The following is a 16,961-nucleotide window of genomic DNA, read 5'->3' on the forward strand; positions in this document are numbered from 1 at the left end:
TATGGGTTTCTGGGTTACTCCAGTCGGAATAGCTAAATTTGTACATTCATCTCTGAATTGTGAGGAGCTTCAGTAGTGCCGGCACTTGGCTTTCCTTGGAAGCAGGTCACTGAAGACAATATTTATTTATTCAGTTATACATGCTGAACATAAAATGAGTGTTTATTAGTTACAGATTTCTAGGACATTTTGCAGTATCCTAGGATTTCTTACAGAATAGCTTCATTTTATTCTTCTAATTTCTCAACCTTTCTTATGCTACAACCCCTTAACACAGTTCCTCATGTTGTGGTGACCCCCGACCATAAGTCTAGCGCCAATTCTCCCAACAAAGCTTTAAGCTGATTGGCAGGAAGATCAGAGGGACACCCCCACTGTAAACACCTGATTGGTCGGATTGTGAAAATATGTTCAAAGGCTCCAGAATAGAAGCTTTAGTTCCTAACAACATGGGAAATTTGTCTTTTCCCATGGTCTTAGGCGACCCCTGTGAAACGGTTGATTGACCCCCAAAGGAGTCCTGACCCCCAGGTTGAGAACCACTGTATCTAACACAAACCACTTAAAAAAAATGGTCTCAGCTTTCTCTTGAATTTTGAAATTAGAAAAAAACCTGTACTTTCTACTGCAAATACATTGCAAAAAAAGAACTTCCTTGACATCCTCAATACACCAATGATGTATATTTGGGTACAAGTCATAGAATGGGGTGTATTGTAAACTAGACAAATCTTAGTAATACAAATGCTCATTATTGGGCTGGAATAGGAAAGCAATGCATGTTTGTGCAAAATTGTATCATTTTATTCTACTTTGTATCATTTTATTCTACTTAACAGTAGCAGAATTAACTTAAAATATCAATCCAATTCTTGATAACTAAATCTTACCATAATTAGATACTGCAGTTCTACTGGGTTAGAATTGTCAGAGATAGAAATGGGAACAACATAAATATCCTTGAAGTAGGTTAGTATGTCACATTCAAGAAGGTACCTAATAGAGTTATTAGTCACCAAGCAATTTTCAAGACCCTGTGACTAGAAATATTCTTCAAATGGTTTAGGCAATTTGTTTTGGTCTTTATTTTTAGAAGAAACAATTGCTTCTATTTAAAAAAACAAAAACCTAGGCAAGTATTTGGATTGCTTGTCAAGATTTAAAATACCCAACCTTGTATAAGTTCTGAATAGCTTTTTAGAAAAAAAAAGGTTTTATTTGTAAAATTGATGTTATTTCGTCTTGACCTGTTTTTGAAAATAATTGCCATACTTTCCCATATTTTAAAATGGATTAGGTTGGCAGTAATATAATTTTTGAGTATATTCATGCAAGAAATGCAGCATTTGAAGTGAAAAAGCTTAGGAATATGTGAAAAATGTCTCTTCACTCATAGAAGTGAGGATAAATTAAATTATTCTAGGATTTATAAGGCCACCCAACTCAGTCAGCTGAGTAGGTAGCATATAACATAAAAGGAAGCACCTTGCTTCCTAGAGTTATAGGTGCTCCATCGCTGATGGTTTTCAAGAAAAGATTGGAATGGAATAAGGATTCCTGTCTAGGACAGGATTGGACTAGAAGATTTCCGAGATCCCTTCCAGCTCTATGATTCTACAATTCCATCTATGTGAAATAGCCAGTCAAGTCATATTGGCCTTGCATCTGTTGTTGGCAGTTTACCCGGGCTGTTCATGTTGAGTCCTTGCAATATTCTCAGCATAACAAAGAGAATGAATTTCTCATTTAAATTCAAGATACAGTACTACGTTTAAGTTTCTCATTTAACTTGAAGATGAGTTATCTATGATATACAGTGATCCCTCGAGTATCGCGAGGGTTACGTTCCAAGACCCCTCGCGATACTCGATTTTTCGCAATATAGTGGTGCGGAAGTAAAAACACCATCTGCGCATGCGCGCCCTTTTTTTCCATGGCCGCGCATGCGCAGATGGTGTTTTTACTTCCGCACCTGGCCCAGGGAAGGTTCCTTCCGCCGCCCAGCAGCTGATCTGCTCGGCAGCGCAGCAAAGGGGAAACTCCGATCTTCGGCTCCTCGCTGCTGCCGCGCCCGCCGCTTTTCCGCCCGCCGCTTGTCCGCCCGCCGCTTGTCTGCCCGCCGCTTGTCCGCCCGCCGCTTGTCCGCCCGCCGCTTGTCCGCCCGCCGCTTGTCCGCCGCTTGTCCGGCCGCCGCTTGTCCGCCGCTTGTCCGTCTGCCGCTTGTCCGTCCGCTGCTTGTCCGCCCACCGCTTGTCCGCCCACCGCTTGTCCGCCCACCGCTTGTCCGCTGCTTGTCCATCCGCCGCTTGTCCGTCCGCTGCTTGTCCGCCCACCGCTTGTCCGCTGCTTGTCCGCCCACCGCTTGTCCGCTGCTTGTCCATCCGCCGCTTGTCCGTCCGCCGCTTGTCCGTCCGCCGCTTGTCCGTCCGCCGCTTGTCCGTCCGCCGCTTGTCCGCCGCTTGTCCGTCCGCCGAACTTCCGCGTTTGGCTTCAGGACTCAGCTGGGAAGCGGCGCGGCTGTTTTAAAAGGTCGCAGCCGGCCTGGGGGGCTTCCCAGCACCCCCCCGAACCCGGGTTGGGTAGCATATAACATAAAAGGAAGCACCTTGCTTCCTAGAGTTATAGGTGCTCCATCGCTGATGGTTTTCAAGAAAAGATTGGAATGGAATAAGGATTCCTGTCTAGGACAGGATTGGACTAGAAGATCTCCGAGATCCCTTCCAGCCCTATGATTCTACAATTCCATCTATGTGAAATAGCCAGTCAAGTCATATTGGCCTTGCATCTGTTGTTGGCAGTTTACCCGGGCTGTTCATGTTGAGTCCTTGCAATATTCTCAGCATAACAAAGAGAATGAATTTCTCATTTAAATTCAAGATACAGTACTACGTTTAAGTTTCTCATTTAACTTGAAGATGAGTTATCTATGATATACAGTGATCCCTCGAGTATCGCGAGGGTTACGTTCCAAGACCCCTCGCGATACTCGAGGGGTCGGCTGCAACCTTTTAAAACAGCCGCGCCGCTTCCCGGCTGACTCCCGAAGCCAAACCCGGAAGTGGTTTTTTTTTAAATTAATATTTTTTTTTAAAATCGCGATATAGCGTTTCGCGAAGATCGAGATCGCGAAACTCGAGGGATCACTGTACACAGTTCTACCTCTTCTATAATGTTTAGGTCTCTTTAATCTGTCCTATGCTTTTCATTCTTGAAAACTTCAGAAGTTCTTTGAATAGTAATTGTCTTCCGTTAGCTTGAAATATCAAGAATAATGGAAATTATCTCTCTGGCCCAAACTACTTCAGGTTCAGATGCAATAAAAAGCCTTGCACCCCCAATTTCAAAAGAGAGAGGAGAAAAGTGGGGAAGTATTCAGTAGTCCGGGACCATTAATTAACACATGACCTAAAAAGAGATGTAGCTGTTTTAATGATATTCAAATGGAATTCTGCAAAAAAGAAAGAAAGAAAGAAAGAAAGAAAGAAAGAAAGAAAGAAAGAAAGAAAGAGAAAAGAAAAAAGACAATTGTTTTAATAAAATCTGAAAGATGTGCTCATTTGAGGTCAGAAGCATTTTTGATTAATTTTAAATATGTTTTCTGTCCTATTTTCAAATAAACCATTTTAGCTTTTCAGTTCTGCTGATATTGGGAACACAGAGATTTGGAACTGTGTTAATCTGGCAAAGAATACTCATAAAAGTTTCCTAACTTTTCTTCTATACAACAATTCATCCAGACATCTGATCTTTTTCTGTTCTTCTTTTCCTGTTACAAACAGTAATGCTGTGTTAGATCACAGGAGGGTACTGCCATATTATTAATGTAATTAGGCAATTTTTCAATGCTGCTACATTAAAAACATGAGTAATTTGTAACAAAAAAGTTCCTGATGCAAGACAACAAAGTATTTAAATCAAACAGCTTTGCATAAGCAGCCAAATTTGATTAATAGTGTCTTTCTCTTGTTTCACTATCTCTGTTAAAGGGCATTCTCATTTAACACCTATTTTTCTATAGCTATTAGCGTATTCATTTTTTTTTTGCAATGTATATAGTAAAACAAAGTATTAAAATTGCCACCTTCTAATTGCCAAACTCTAACAAAGGGTGCTATAATAGGTGGAAACCAATAGATGTCAGTATTATATTTCAGTTAGTACATTTACAGCTAGCAATTACTCTGCCTTTGCTTTATAATCACTAAGAAAAAGTTGGAAGTTTGAACTGATCTATTCTTTGGGAAAACTAGACCAATCACTGTGTTGGCTTTTTTGGCAGCTGCTGCACACTGCTGGCTCATTTTTAAATGGTTGTCCATTACGACTCTAAGATCCCTCTCATACTTACTACTGTTGAGCAAGGTACCACATATACTGTACCTGTGCATTTTGCTTTTCTTGCTTAAATGTAGAATCTTACATTTTTTCACCATTGAATTTCATTTTGTTAGATAGCACCTATTATTCAAGTTTGTCAAGATTCTTCTGTATTTTGTTCCTATCTTCTCAAGTGTTTTTGCAAAACTGAACTAAAACCTAATACAAATTATTTGCATCATTAAAGGTGTACTTGAGAACTCTTAGGAAGGACCTGTTCTGACTCTTTTTGTCCCACTAAAACTATATAAAATTCAGTATTTTGTTCTCTTGGAATATACTCCCGCCCTCCTGGGAATCCAGACTCCCTTCAGCCGCGTGCAGTTTGCAAAATTTCATTGTACAATTTTTCCCAGATTGAGAAACTAGTTGACTGTTTGATAGATCCTATGCACAACTCAAGATAACTGTTATTTCTTAATTTCTTAATTCCAAATTGGAACAAGCAGAGTTGGCCTAGTCTCAGGAGAAGGGTGGCCTAGAAATTGAATGAATGAATGAATAGAACTACTGTATTCTTATATATGAGGATAAATCTATAGATTTCTACATTCTGCCCCACTGTCCTCCCTTCCCACAAAAAAACCCCACCATAACAATTTTCCTACATGTGTTTTTGTTTTTTGGCATGGATATATTATGCACAAAAAAGTCAATCAAATCTGTTAGTCAATTGTAGCAGATCTGCTAAGGGAAAAAAAAAGTACAATGAATGAGCTATTGGAAGAAATGTCCATCTGGGTTCAGTTCCAAGTGGGAAGAAAGACACTGGAAACATGGAGACTAGTAAGATGGTTTAATGGTGGACAGGACCACAAGGTTTGAGGTCCTGGGCAATTGAGTACATGAGTGAGAGAAAGAGAGAGATTTATACCCTCTTTTGGGCTTTGAACTTGCTTCCTGTTCCTGTAAAAGAAATTCTGATTGGTAGCCAGACTCCCATGGAGCCACGCAGGGGTAACTAGTTGAATCTTGCTGTGTGATGTAATGAAGAGGCAATTCATATTATGGCTTAATGGCTTTGTCCTGATTTGGATCTTGAGTGATGGTTAATCCTATCCTATCCTGAGGATGAAGGTCTTTTGTTTTGTAGATAAACTGGCCCAATCTATCTTGTAGATAGATTGGTACCAGTCTTTCTGGGGCTGTTAGCAAAGGTGGGGGTGGCTTTCCACCAACATGTCTTTTATTTTCTCATCCAGGGCAGTATAATATTCTACCTTTTTAATATTTCCTAGAATATTTCATTCTTTTAGCAAAGGGTGGGTACTAAATTCCTACAGAGCTTTAACCTGATAGTTATAATAAATTACAGGAAATGTGGATAAGGATAACCTTATCTCTCGTGATGTTTGGACCAATTAAGCCATAAAAGCTTATCCAAACTTCCATTATATGTAATGATAAACCTTCTCTGCTAGTCCCAGAAGAAAATTATCTGATTTCAGTGGTATTTCAAAATCTTCTGAATTATTGCATGGAACATTTCCAGCCTCCGGAGGACCTCAGGAGGGGTGAGGAAGGCCATTTTCACCATCCCCAGGCTCCTAGAAAGACTCTGGAGCTTGGGGAGAGCAAAAAACCTTCTCCACTGCCTCTAGAGGCTGAACGCAGGCTGTTTCCCAACTCCTAGTGGGCCCAGAAGGCCCAAAAATCAACTGGCTGGTACATGCATGGTGCCGGACTTCAGCTGGCGTGCCAACCAATACGGCTCTGTGTGTCACTTGTGGCATGCATGCCATAAGTTCTCCATCACGGTTCTAGGTGTTAGCTATTCCTGCCAGTCTAGCATCATCTGCAATTTTGGTAAGTTTCCCTTCTATTATAACATGTTCATCATTAGTACATAATGATATTTCCAACTCAGTCTTACTTTGTTCAAAACCATAAAATCCTGTATCCCCCTTTAATCCTTTGATAATTGTACATAAGGAAGCCATTGACAACAATATCTTTGTATTATCAAATCTTCTCTTAATTTCATTTTAAAATCCCGTTGAGAAAATTCTAGTTAGGGTGTCATTTCTTGATTTTAAAATGTTTCTTGAGGTGAAAATTATAAGGGTGTTTTGGAGCAGAGCCTTGAATTTATATTTATTCTACATTCTAAAAATAGCTCACCCAACGTAATGATGGATTAAGTCTACATTCAGCTTTACCATACCATATCACGCTACTCAAGTCTCAGATTATGTCTTTCCAAATCCAATAAACTTCGAATAAACTTCTATACCCCACTAACTCTTACCCCACACATGCAAGCTGCCGAGGCTCTCTTCCTCTCTGTACACACATCCCACATTCCCAGCCCCGTTGCTCTTCCTACATTTCTCCTCAGAACGCCTTGCTGTCTTTCTGCCTCTTGTCATGCACCCACGGAGGTATAATTCCTGAACGGCTGGACTGAACCCGGTTTTAAGTCCACCATCTAAGTTTTGTTGCTAACATTCCCTCCCTTGCTCATGAAGCCCACAGGAGCAAAAAGGGCAGGTGCACGGCTTTGCATGCTGGGAAATGTAGTCCGAGTTTAGTTCACAAAGTGGTGACAAAGTTCACCAAGTAGTGACAAAAGCACTACTTGGAAAGAAAAGATGAAATAAAGCAAGGAGCTGTGCCATGGGTAGCATACATGAAGTTTGAATTGAAGTGATTCCCATTTCCTGAGTCCAAACCTTGTATTTTAATAAAATGCAGGAGTGTTTTAGTTTCACGGCTATGCTGCATTGCGTTGAAAAGAGAATCTCTAATGTCGATGGAGATTTTCAGTCAACAAGGTTATGGTTGTCCTAAAAGTGCTTTTCCAAAAGGAAATATGTCTTTCTTGGTTTTTTCTTTGGAAATTTTTCACTTTCATCAAAGAAGCTTCTTCAGTTGGAAAGAGGAGGGAGGGAGGGAGGAAATTGCTGGTGGTTTTGATCTTTTGGATCCATTTGCAGCCAGATATCTTCCAATTTATTTGGAAGACTTTCTGCTTGTTCAAAAGTGGCACTTGCTAGAGATCAGGAGGTCTTCTGCCAGGAAACAGTGGAGGATTTTGCTTCATTCTGATTAGCTCTTGCCTTGAGAGCTTTATGCTACATCTGAGCCTAATCTATCAACATTTGTCAGAAACAAGTCAAGTCTTGATTTTAAATTATATTGGGAGGGGGCTCACAGAATGAGGGTAGCCTGTCTAAAATTGGGCTGCTAAGGGAGATGGGTAGTTTGTGAGGAGCATAATGAAATGCCCACAATTTGGCTTCAAAATTGAATTTTGCAGACGCATCTATGCTGATAGTCCAGTGACTGTGATCAAATAGCCTGCAAGGCCAAATCACAGCTGACCTGATTAAAATGAGATCGCGCTGATGCTTTTACCTGGTTAGATAATTAAATGTCTGCAAGAAAACAAACTTCAGAGAGCACCAACAAAGGACTGTTCAGAAAAGAGAGAAAGATGCATCTTAATCACTGTATTTATTTTAAACACCATTTAAAACAATAGTTTAAGACTTATTTTTTGGATATTTGTTTCAATAATTGCAGTGGACCTTCCTAATTGAAACACCGGTTTTCAATATATTACAATGTTATTGAATAAGGGAAACACATATCAGAACTGCTTTGTGACACATTTCATATATGAACTGCATGCTGAGAAAAACCAATGTTTGTAATGTTATCTGTCAGAGGGGGAGAGAGAGAGACAGAAATACAGAGAGATACAGAGAGAGGGGAAGAGAGGGGGAGAGATAGAGATATAGAGAGAGGGGGAGACAGAGAGAGGGAGAGGGGGAGAGAGATACAAACAGAGGGGGGAGAGAGACATAGATACAGAGAGAGGGGAAGAGAGACAGAGATACAGAGATACAAAGAAGGGGAGAAATACAGAGAGAGGAAGGAGATATAGAGGGGGGGAGATATATAGAGATGGGGGGGAGAGAGTGACATAGAAGGGGAGAGAAAGAGAAAAGGGTTTTTTGGTTCCCAGTTTTGTGTCCAACTGACTGTCTGAGTAAGCATGGCTAGGGGTGGGGTCATGTGACTGGGTAGAAGTGAGTGATGGCAAGTGGATCACTCCCACCCAGGTTTTGTGGCTCCTGGTGGGGGTTTTTTCTGTGGGAAACGGATCCAAATGGCTCTTCGGATGTTTAAGTTAACACTACCCAGTCTTTCACCCAAACTTTAATGATTTGCTCTTTTCTAATTGTTTCTGAGAGTTCCTTTACAGAGGTGGGTTCCTCCTGGTTTGGACCGGTTCATCTGAACCAGTAGCAACCTGTTGGTGACATCATAATTATGTTACAGCACCAGATTGGTTGGTGCCAGTGGACGCCGCCATCTTTTTTATTTTTAAAATTTTATTTAATTTTTTTTCTTCTGTGCATGTGCAGAAACTGAGTTCCTGACACTGTGCATGTGCTGCCATCTGGTTTTTAGCTTTCTTTGAGGGAATTTTTTTGAAATTTTTTATGCTGCGCATACCACACAGTATGTGAGAAGGCAAACTGGAAGCTAAGTAAATTAGAACCTACCCCTGTTCCTTTATCAATATAGGTCCATACGTTTTCTCTATATGTAAAACAAAATCTTGGTAGATTTTTAAAAAAAATATTTTTTATATCACTGTGCTTTCAACAACAATTACAATTGAATCTGACACAGTTGAATTTTGAGAGTCCTTTCTTTTGTATGACTTCAACATATGACTTTATGGTGACTTTATGGTTTATAGTGATGATTCTGTTGACTCCTTAGAAAAGTGAAGCTATTTTCATCTGAGAGTTCCTTATTGTTTTCATGGGTGCTATTTCCAGATTTGAATCCTTGTTCATTAAGTTGGGTTCTAGTGATCAGACAAAACTGTTGCTGTTGTATTTGCCTCTCTTCTGCATAGCAGCTTTCTTATCTGCTGTTCCTTGAATCCATATCTGGTTTGGTGATGGGAGTTTTTCAGACTTACAGTTTTGGGGAAAACTTAAATCTGGCTTTCCTAGGAATGAGGTCTGAGATGGCTTGGGCGTTCATGGGCTTCAGGGCAGCTATGGGCCTATCTTAGGTCATCCAGAGCCCAATGCAGGATAGTAGATACAGCTCTGGATATGGTATTCATATCAGAGTAGATTTAGTACCATTTGACCTCCACCTTTGTTCCCAAATCGAAGGAACAGTTGGCATCTGTTTGTCTCAAGAAATGGAAAAGACTGCCAGGATCTGGTTCCAGAGACAAAAAAGTATGAGATGTTTTGTTTATTTTTTTAAGCAGCTTATCACATCAATGGTAGAAGTAGGCAGCAAATGGTGGTTATTAATAAATACTGATAACAAAAGGATTCATTTCAAGAATAATCTCTGTTTTATTAATTACAGTATTACTAATTAAATTAAAATTGTGAATGTAGAGATGTTGCTTTTCATTAACCTTCATATACAGTGATACCTCGTCTTACAAACCCCTCGTCATACGAACTTTTCGAGATATGAACCCGGGGTTTAAGATTTTTTTGCCTCGTCTTCCAAACTATTTTCACCTTACGAACCTGCCGCCACTGGGATGCCCCGCCTCCAGACTTCCGTTGCCAGCCAAAATGCCTGTTTTTGCACTGGTGGGATTCTCCTGAGGCTCCCCTCCATCGGAAATCCCACCTCTGGATTTTGCGATGCTGCAGGGAAATCCCAGCAGGGGAATCCCACCAGTTCGAAAATGAGCGCTTCCGCTGGCAACAGAAGTCCGGAGGTGGGGTTTCCCAGTGAGGGAAGCCTCAGCGAAATCGCAGCATTTAACGGGCGCTTCGGCTGGCAAAAAGGGTGAATTTTGGGCTTGCACGCATTAATCGCTTTTTCATTCATTCCTATGGGAAGCATTGTTTCGTCTTACAAAATTTTCACCTTACGAACCTCATCCTGGAACCAATTAAGTTCATAAGACAAGGTATCACTGTATTACTTTTAAAAAATTTCTTGAGGGTCGGCAAGGTGCCTAGAAGTAACTATTGTTAAATTACCTTTGTGTGTTCTCCCTCCCCCACAAATAACACAATTTCAAACAATTAAAAAGTTTTTTTAAAGTGCTGAAGACATGGTTTGTGAGAATGAAGAACAACTGGATACTGTCCATGATACCTACCCCATCATTCATCTTTTTCAGATGATTGTACTGATGGAGCATATTTGGAAGTGCTGGAGGTTCCGTGAAACTGACCTGGAATTTAAGGATTTGTCTCTGCTTCTTTTCTTAAGGCTTTGAGTGAAAGTTCATATCCAAGGAATGTGGCAGCACTTACAGGGAATCCTCGCACTGTATTCACTGTAAGACCTCTGAAAAAGACCTGATTATAAGAAAAAAGAGAATGTTATGTCCATCAGATATTTTTTGAAGAAATTATTTGAACAGGAAAGAAAACCTAGATATCGAGAAAGGTCTATTTTTTCCGTCATTATTTTACAAGAAACACGAAAAGTGGGCTTAGCTAAATGATTTTCCACAAGTTTCTGCATTGTATGTATTGGCATAAATTCCTGTCCTTTTAACATCCAATATTACAATTACAAGGGGAAAATATGCAACCTATAATTCTATAAACCTATAAAACCCTATAATTGAATTTTTTCTTCTTGGCTCTAGTGTTTTGAGGAAATAATTTTTTCTTCTTGGCTCTAGTGTTTTGAGGAAATAATTTGCTGATCTAATTCCAAATAAATGGAAGGGGAATCGGCCATCCTTATTTACTGATTAAAAATAAAAGGAAAGCAGAATATATCAGCAATTATTTCCTCAGATTTTTCTCTAAAATATCCTTTAGAGTAGGGGTGGATTTGGGAGGCAAGAGTCACACACACACAAGCTAGCTGAGCAAAGAGAAGAACTTGATCACAGATGTGAAGGAGGCAAAGATTTTTTGGTGTCTGAAAGGTGTTACAGTTCAGGAGAGTTGTTTTTAATCATTCTCTTTGTTATATATATATATATATATATATATATATATATATATATATATATATATATATAACAAAGTATAAATTTCGTATAAATCTATGAATATATATGTGTGTGTGTGTGTATATATACACACACACACACACACACACTGTATATACAGTCATACCTCGTCTTACGAACCTAATTGGTTCCAGGGGGAGGTTCGTAAGACAAAAGGTTCGTAAGACGAAACATTGTTTCCCATAGGAAACAATGTAAAGTCAATTAATCCGTACAACCAAAAAAAAAAGATGCAAAAAAAACCGCTGCCACCTGGCTGTCACCTTTTAAAACAGCCTGGGGGCTTCTCAGCGACCTCCCGAACGCCGAACACCAAAACCGAACTTCCGGGTTCGGCGTTCGGGAGGCCGCCAAGAAGCCCCCAGGCTGTTTTAAAAGGTGACAGCCGGGCGGCGGGGCTTCCCAGCAGTCTCCGAACGCCGAACTTTTGCTGAACTTCCAGGTTCGGGGTTCAGGAGGTTGCTGGGAAGCCCCCCAGCCCAGCTGTCACCTTTTAAAACAGCTGCGCAGCTTCCCAGCAGCCTCCAAACGCTGAACGTGGAAGTTCGGGTTTGGCGTTCGGCGTTCGGAGGCTGCTGGGAAGCCGCGTGGCTGTTTTAAAAGGTGACAACCAGGCTGGGGGGGCTTCCCAGCAACCTCCTGAACCCCGAACCTGGAAGTTCGGCAAAAGTTCGGGGTTCGGGAGGTTGCTGGGAAGCCCCCCAGCCCGGCTGTGACCTTTTAAAACAACCACGCGGCTTCCCAGCTGTCTCCCGAAGCCGAACGCCAAACCCGAACTTCCACGTTCGGCGTTCGGCGGCTGCTGGGAAGCCGCACGGCTGTTTTAAAAGGTCACAGCCGGGCTGTGGGGCTTCCCAGTAACCCCCCGAACCCCGAACCTGGAAGTTCGGCAAAAGCTCGGGGTTCGGGAGGTTGCTGGGAAGCCCCCCAGCCCGGCTGTGACCTTTTAAAACAGCCGCGCGGCTTCCCAGCAGCCTCCGAACGGTTCAGAAAAAATTGCCTCTTCTTACAAACTTTTTTCGTGTTACGAACGCCAAACCCGAACCTCTGGGTTCGGCGTTCAGAGGCTGCTGGGAAGCCCCGCTGCCCGGCTGTGACCTTTTAAAACAGCCGGGGGGCTTCCCAGCAGCCTCTGAACGCCAAACCCGGAAGTTTGGGTTTGGCATTCGTAACACGAAAAAAGTTCGTAAGAAGAGGCAATTTTTTTCTTAACCCCGGGTTCGTATCTCGAGTTGTTCGTAAGACGAGGGGTTCGTATCTTGAGGTACCACTGTATATGGGTATATATACACACACTGTATATATATGCTTAGGATCTACTTTCTAGTATTTCTTGTTTTGGGGGGGGAGGGTTGTGGTGTATGTGTGTAGGGGTTAATTTACTGCCTAAGAATTGTAAGAAACAATGTCTCCATGTTTCTGATTTTCAGTAGGGACTAATTTATCAAAAGATTGTGAAGCCCTAAGGGGATAGGGGAAGTGAAGTGAAGATAAAAAAGAGAAACAGCTACCCTCAGGACAGAGCAAGTATAAATCAGATGTAGACATAATATTAGAAATAACTCTGTAAACCACATCATAAATATTGTTGCTGTGACTTGTTTGATGAATCACTGTAATCAAAATATGAGCCAGAAAGCAATGTTTTGCCTTCAAAAAGGTTCAGATTAAAACCATGATGCTGCAAAGTGATCAGGGCGAGATTAGCACCTTTGTCTTCCTCATATAAATCCAGTCACCTGTTCCCCCCTGCACTTCTCTCCTGTGGGAATTCAGGAGGAGGCAGCTGCATTTTCAGGTACATACCAATTTTACTCAACCTGGTGATTTCCACTGTTTACAATTCCAAAGTAAACATGCTGAATAAGATTTCTGGAATATTTAGTCCAAAATATCTGGAACACCTTTGAATGCTGAAGATCATCCATCCATCCATGTATCCATCTATCTATCCACCCATCCAAAATTAAACTTAACTTTTCCAAGGCCACCTGCCAGACAGGTACAATCATGTTATTTTAAACAATTTATCACATTCCATGTTAGGATTTGTCTAATAGGGAAATGGCATTCTTTCACCAAGAACATGGGTTGGATAATAAAGGGATCGGACCAATGAAATCATTTTGGTATCATTTTTTTCCCTACATGATATTCATGCATGCCTAAAGTTTGTGCTTTTGTCAATCTGAACCCATGTGCTCCCCCACTTCCCATTGATGATTTATACATATTAAGTTTGTTACCAATAATAAGGTGGCATTCTGAAAAGGTTAGTGCTTACTTTTAAACCTTCAGTGTTGTAACTTTGATAGATACAGTCAATGGCTCCTTTGTATTTGTTTACATAAACTCCATCTGCTTGGATACGACATTTCACAACATCCATAGGAGTTGCTGTTCCCCAAGATATTATTCCTAGGGAGAAATTGGTAGATGTTAGTCATTACATGGACAATACATTTTGAATTCATTTATGAAACAGAATAGCTGAGTTAGTATCTTTTGGAATGAAAGAATTGGAGAATTTTTAAAAAATGGGAGAATAGTAAGAGCAAAACATTTTGTTTTTGAAGCATGTTTGCTAAGGTGGGGAAAGAATAGTGAAATTGCTATAGGTAATCCTTGTTTAATGATTGCCCTGTTTAACAACCATTCAAAGTTACGATGGCAATTAAAAAGTTACTTTACAACCAACCATCTCAGCATTTCACAATTATAGGATCACTATTTGGACACCACACAATTGGTGGGTACTTTTGCAACCATTGTAATGACTCTCAGTGATGTGACCACCACTTGCATGCTTCATAGCTGGCTTCTGTCAAACTATCAATGGAGAACCTGGCAGTAAAATTCCAAGTTGCAATTATATGATGTCTCTCTTAATGATGGTAGGTGACACATTTAATGACTGCAGAATAGTGAGGTCATTAGTCCATCACAGTCACCATTAATGACTTGCTGTTTGGAAATATTCCTGCCCTCATCATGCCCTAGCATTATGCTAGAATTATGTAAATTTATGTTTTTATTAAAATTTTCAATCTTTTAAAATTTCAATATTTCCTTTTTAGTTCCTGCATTTTTGACAGGAGATGAGTCCATCATAGTGAAGTGATGTTTTGCTTATTGATTACATCATTTAGCTATCAAATTGATGGTCCCAATTGTGGTCATTAATCTAAGTCTGTATAATTGAGAGAATTAATTTATATTGAAATATAGCTAAAAGTTCTCTAGAATCTCAACAATGCCTCTTTAGATAATGCTTTATTAGAAAAACCATCTATTCAATATGTTAACCTTGTTTGTTTCAGGTTCTCAGACTATTTTGTATTGGCTGTGTTCTGATGGGACACAACTTGAAATGTTTAAGCATACTTTTAGAAGGACTCTTAAAGGGCACTTAAAAGACCAAACAGCATAGACCGTAATGATGAATCAGTCAAAGCCAACCTCTTTTACACCTTCTTCAGCTCAGTCTTTGTTAACAACAATGGCTCATGCCCAACATTTCCTACTCGCCCCACAAATAACCTCAATGATTTTACACAAATTGATTTTACAGAAGATAATGTTAAAAAGACATTACACAACTTAAAACCATCTTTATCTATTGGACCAGATGGACTGTGCATACTTCTTAAAAAAGCTCTCCTCCACCTTGGCTGAACCTCTGAGCATAATTTTTAATAAATCTTTCAGTACTATCTCCCTACCCACACTACGGTCACTTGCCACAGTCATACCTATCTTCAAAAAAGGAGATCCAAGCAACGTTGAAAATTACAGACCTATCTCTTTGTGTTGTGTCATCTGCAAAGTCATGGAATCAATCATAAACCAATCCGTTACACTCCACCTTGAAGCTAATAACTTACTTTCCAATAAACAATTTGGTTTCAGAAAAAATAATCCTGTAATCTACAACTCTTACACTGTAAAAACATTTGGACCACTCAACTTGACCAAGGTAATTCAATTGATGCAATCTATATCGACTTTTGCAAAGCCTTTCACTCAGTTGTTCACAATAAACTTCTGAAACTTAAATCCTATGGCATCTCTGGACTACTACATGATTGGTTAACAGCATTCCTATCTAACAGACAACAAGTGGTCAAAATAGGAAGTGCCACTTCCCTTCCTGCTCCTGTCAACATTGGTGTTCCTCAAGGCAATGTTTTAGGACCAACACTATTCAAATGATATTTGTGATTGCATCACTAGCAATTGTGTTCTCTTTGCAGATTATGTTAAACTATTTAATACAACTGATAATATTGCTACCCTTCAAAAAGACCTTGACCACATAGCTGAATGGTCTAAAACCATTTATAAAGCCTTAACAGGGAATGGAATAATGTGCTGAAGCCTACCAGACTAGGGACACTAGTCCTGTTGTGACCATCTGACTAGCAAAGTCAATGGGGAAGACTTAAGATTCACTTAACAAGTGTGTTACTAACTTAACAACTGCAGTGATTTGTTTAATAACTGTAACAAGTAAAGTGGGACAAAACTCAGTCTTGCTTAGCAACAGAAATTTTAGGCTGGAGGGGCTGGGGATGGGAGGCACTGTTCTGCAGTGGTTCTCCTCCTACCTCTCTGGCCGGTCGCAGTCGGTGTTAGTGGGGGGTCAGAGGTCGACTCCTAGGTCTCTCCCTTGTGGGGTGCCTCAGGGGTCGGTCCTCTCCCCCCTGCTATTTAACATCTACATGAAACCGCTGGGCGAGATCATCCAAGGACATGGGGTGAGGTATCATCAATATGTGGATGATACCCAGCTTTACATCTCCACCCCATGCCCAGTCAACGAAGCGGTGGAAGTGATGTGCCGGTGCCTGGAGGCTGTCGGGGCCTGGATGGGTGTCAACAGACTCAAGCTCAACCCGGATAAGACGGAGTGGCTGTGGGTTTTGCCTCCCAAGGACAACCCCATCTGTCCATCCATTACCCTGGGGGGGGAATTATTGACCCCCTCAGAGAGGGTCCGCAACTTGGGCGTCCTCCTCGATCCACAGCTCACATTAGAACAACATCTCTCAGCTGTGGCGAGGGGGGCGTTTGCCCAGGTTCGCCTGGTGCACCAGTTGCGGCCCTATCTGGACCGGGACTCATTGCTCACAGTCACTCATGCCCTCATCACCTCGAGGTTCGACTACTGTAATGCTCTCTACATGGGGCTACCTTTGAAAAGTGTTCGGAAACTTCAGATCGTGCAGAATGCAGCTGCGAGAGCAGTCATGGGCTTACCTAGGTATGCCCATATTTCATCATCACTCCGCAGTCTGCATTGGTTGCCGATCAGTTTCCGGTCACAATTCAAAGTGTTGGTCATGACCTTTAAAGCCCTTCATGGCATTGGACCAGAATATCTCCGAGACCGCCTCCTGCCGCACGAATCCCAGCGACCGATTAGGTCCCACAGAGTGGGCCTTCTCCGGGTCCCGTCAACTAAACAATGTCGGTTGGCGGGCCCCAGGGGAAGAGCCTTCTCTGTGGCGGCACCGGCCCTCTGGAACCAACTCCCCCCGGAGATTAGGACTGCCCCTATTATTCCTGCCTTCCGTAAACTCCTTAAAACCCACCTTTGCCGTCA

General features: G+C 41.2%; 1 protein-coding gene across 4 annotated transcripts in view; it reads right to left on the minus strand.

Annotated features, from left to right (window-relative positions):
* Positions 1-7,887: 7,887 nt before the first annotated feature.
* SLC25A48 (solute carrier family 25 member 48) overlaps positions 7,888-16,961 on the minus strand; it is a 37,009-nt gene continuing 27,935 nt past the window's right edge. For 3 of the 4 annotated variants that reach the window (XM_070739216.1, XM_070739215.1, XM_070739213.1), the window contains 2 exons: positions 13,641-13,774; positions 9,690-10,685 (listed from right to left, as the gene is read on the minus strand). In XM_070739216.1, coding sequence (XP_070595317.1) covers positions 10,566-10,685; positions 13,641-13,774 — 254 coding nt within the window. In that variant the 3' untranslated portion in view covers positions 9,690-10,565. Of the gene's footprint in view, positions 9,571-9,689; positions 10,686-13,640; positions 13,775-16,961 lie in introns of those variants that run through there. The other variant, XM_070739214.1, reaches the window with a different exon arrangement.

Source organism: Erythrolamprus reginae, chromosome 2 (assembly GCF_031021105.1).
Source record: "Erythrolamprus reginae isolate rEryReg1 chromosome 2, rEryReg1.hap1, whole genome shotgun sequence".
NCBI classification, from domain to species: domain Eukaryota; kingdom Metazoa; phylum Chordata; class Lepidosauria; order Squamata; family Dipsadidae; genus Erythrolamprus; species Erythrolamprus reginae.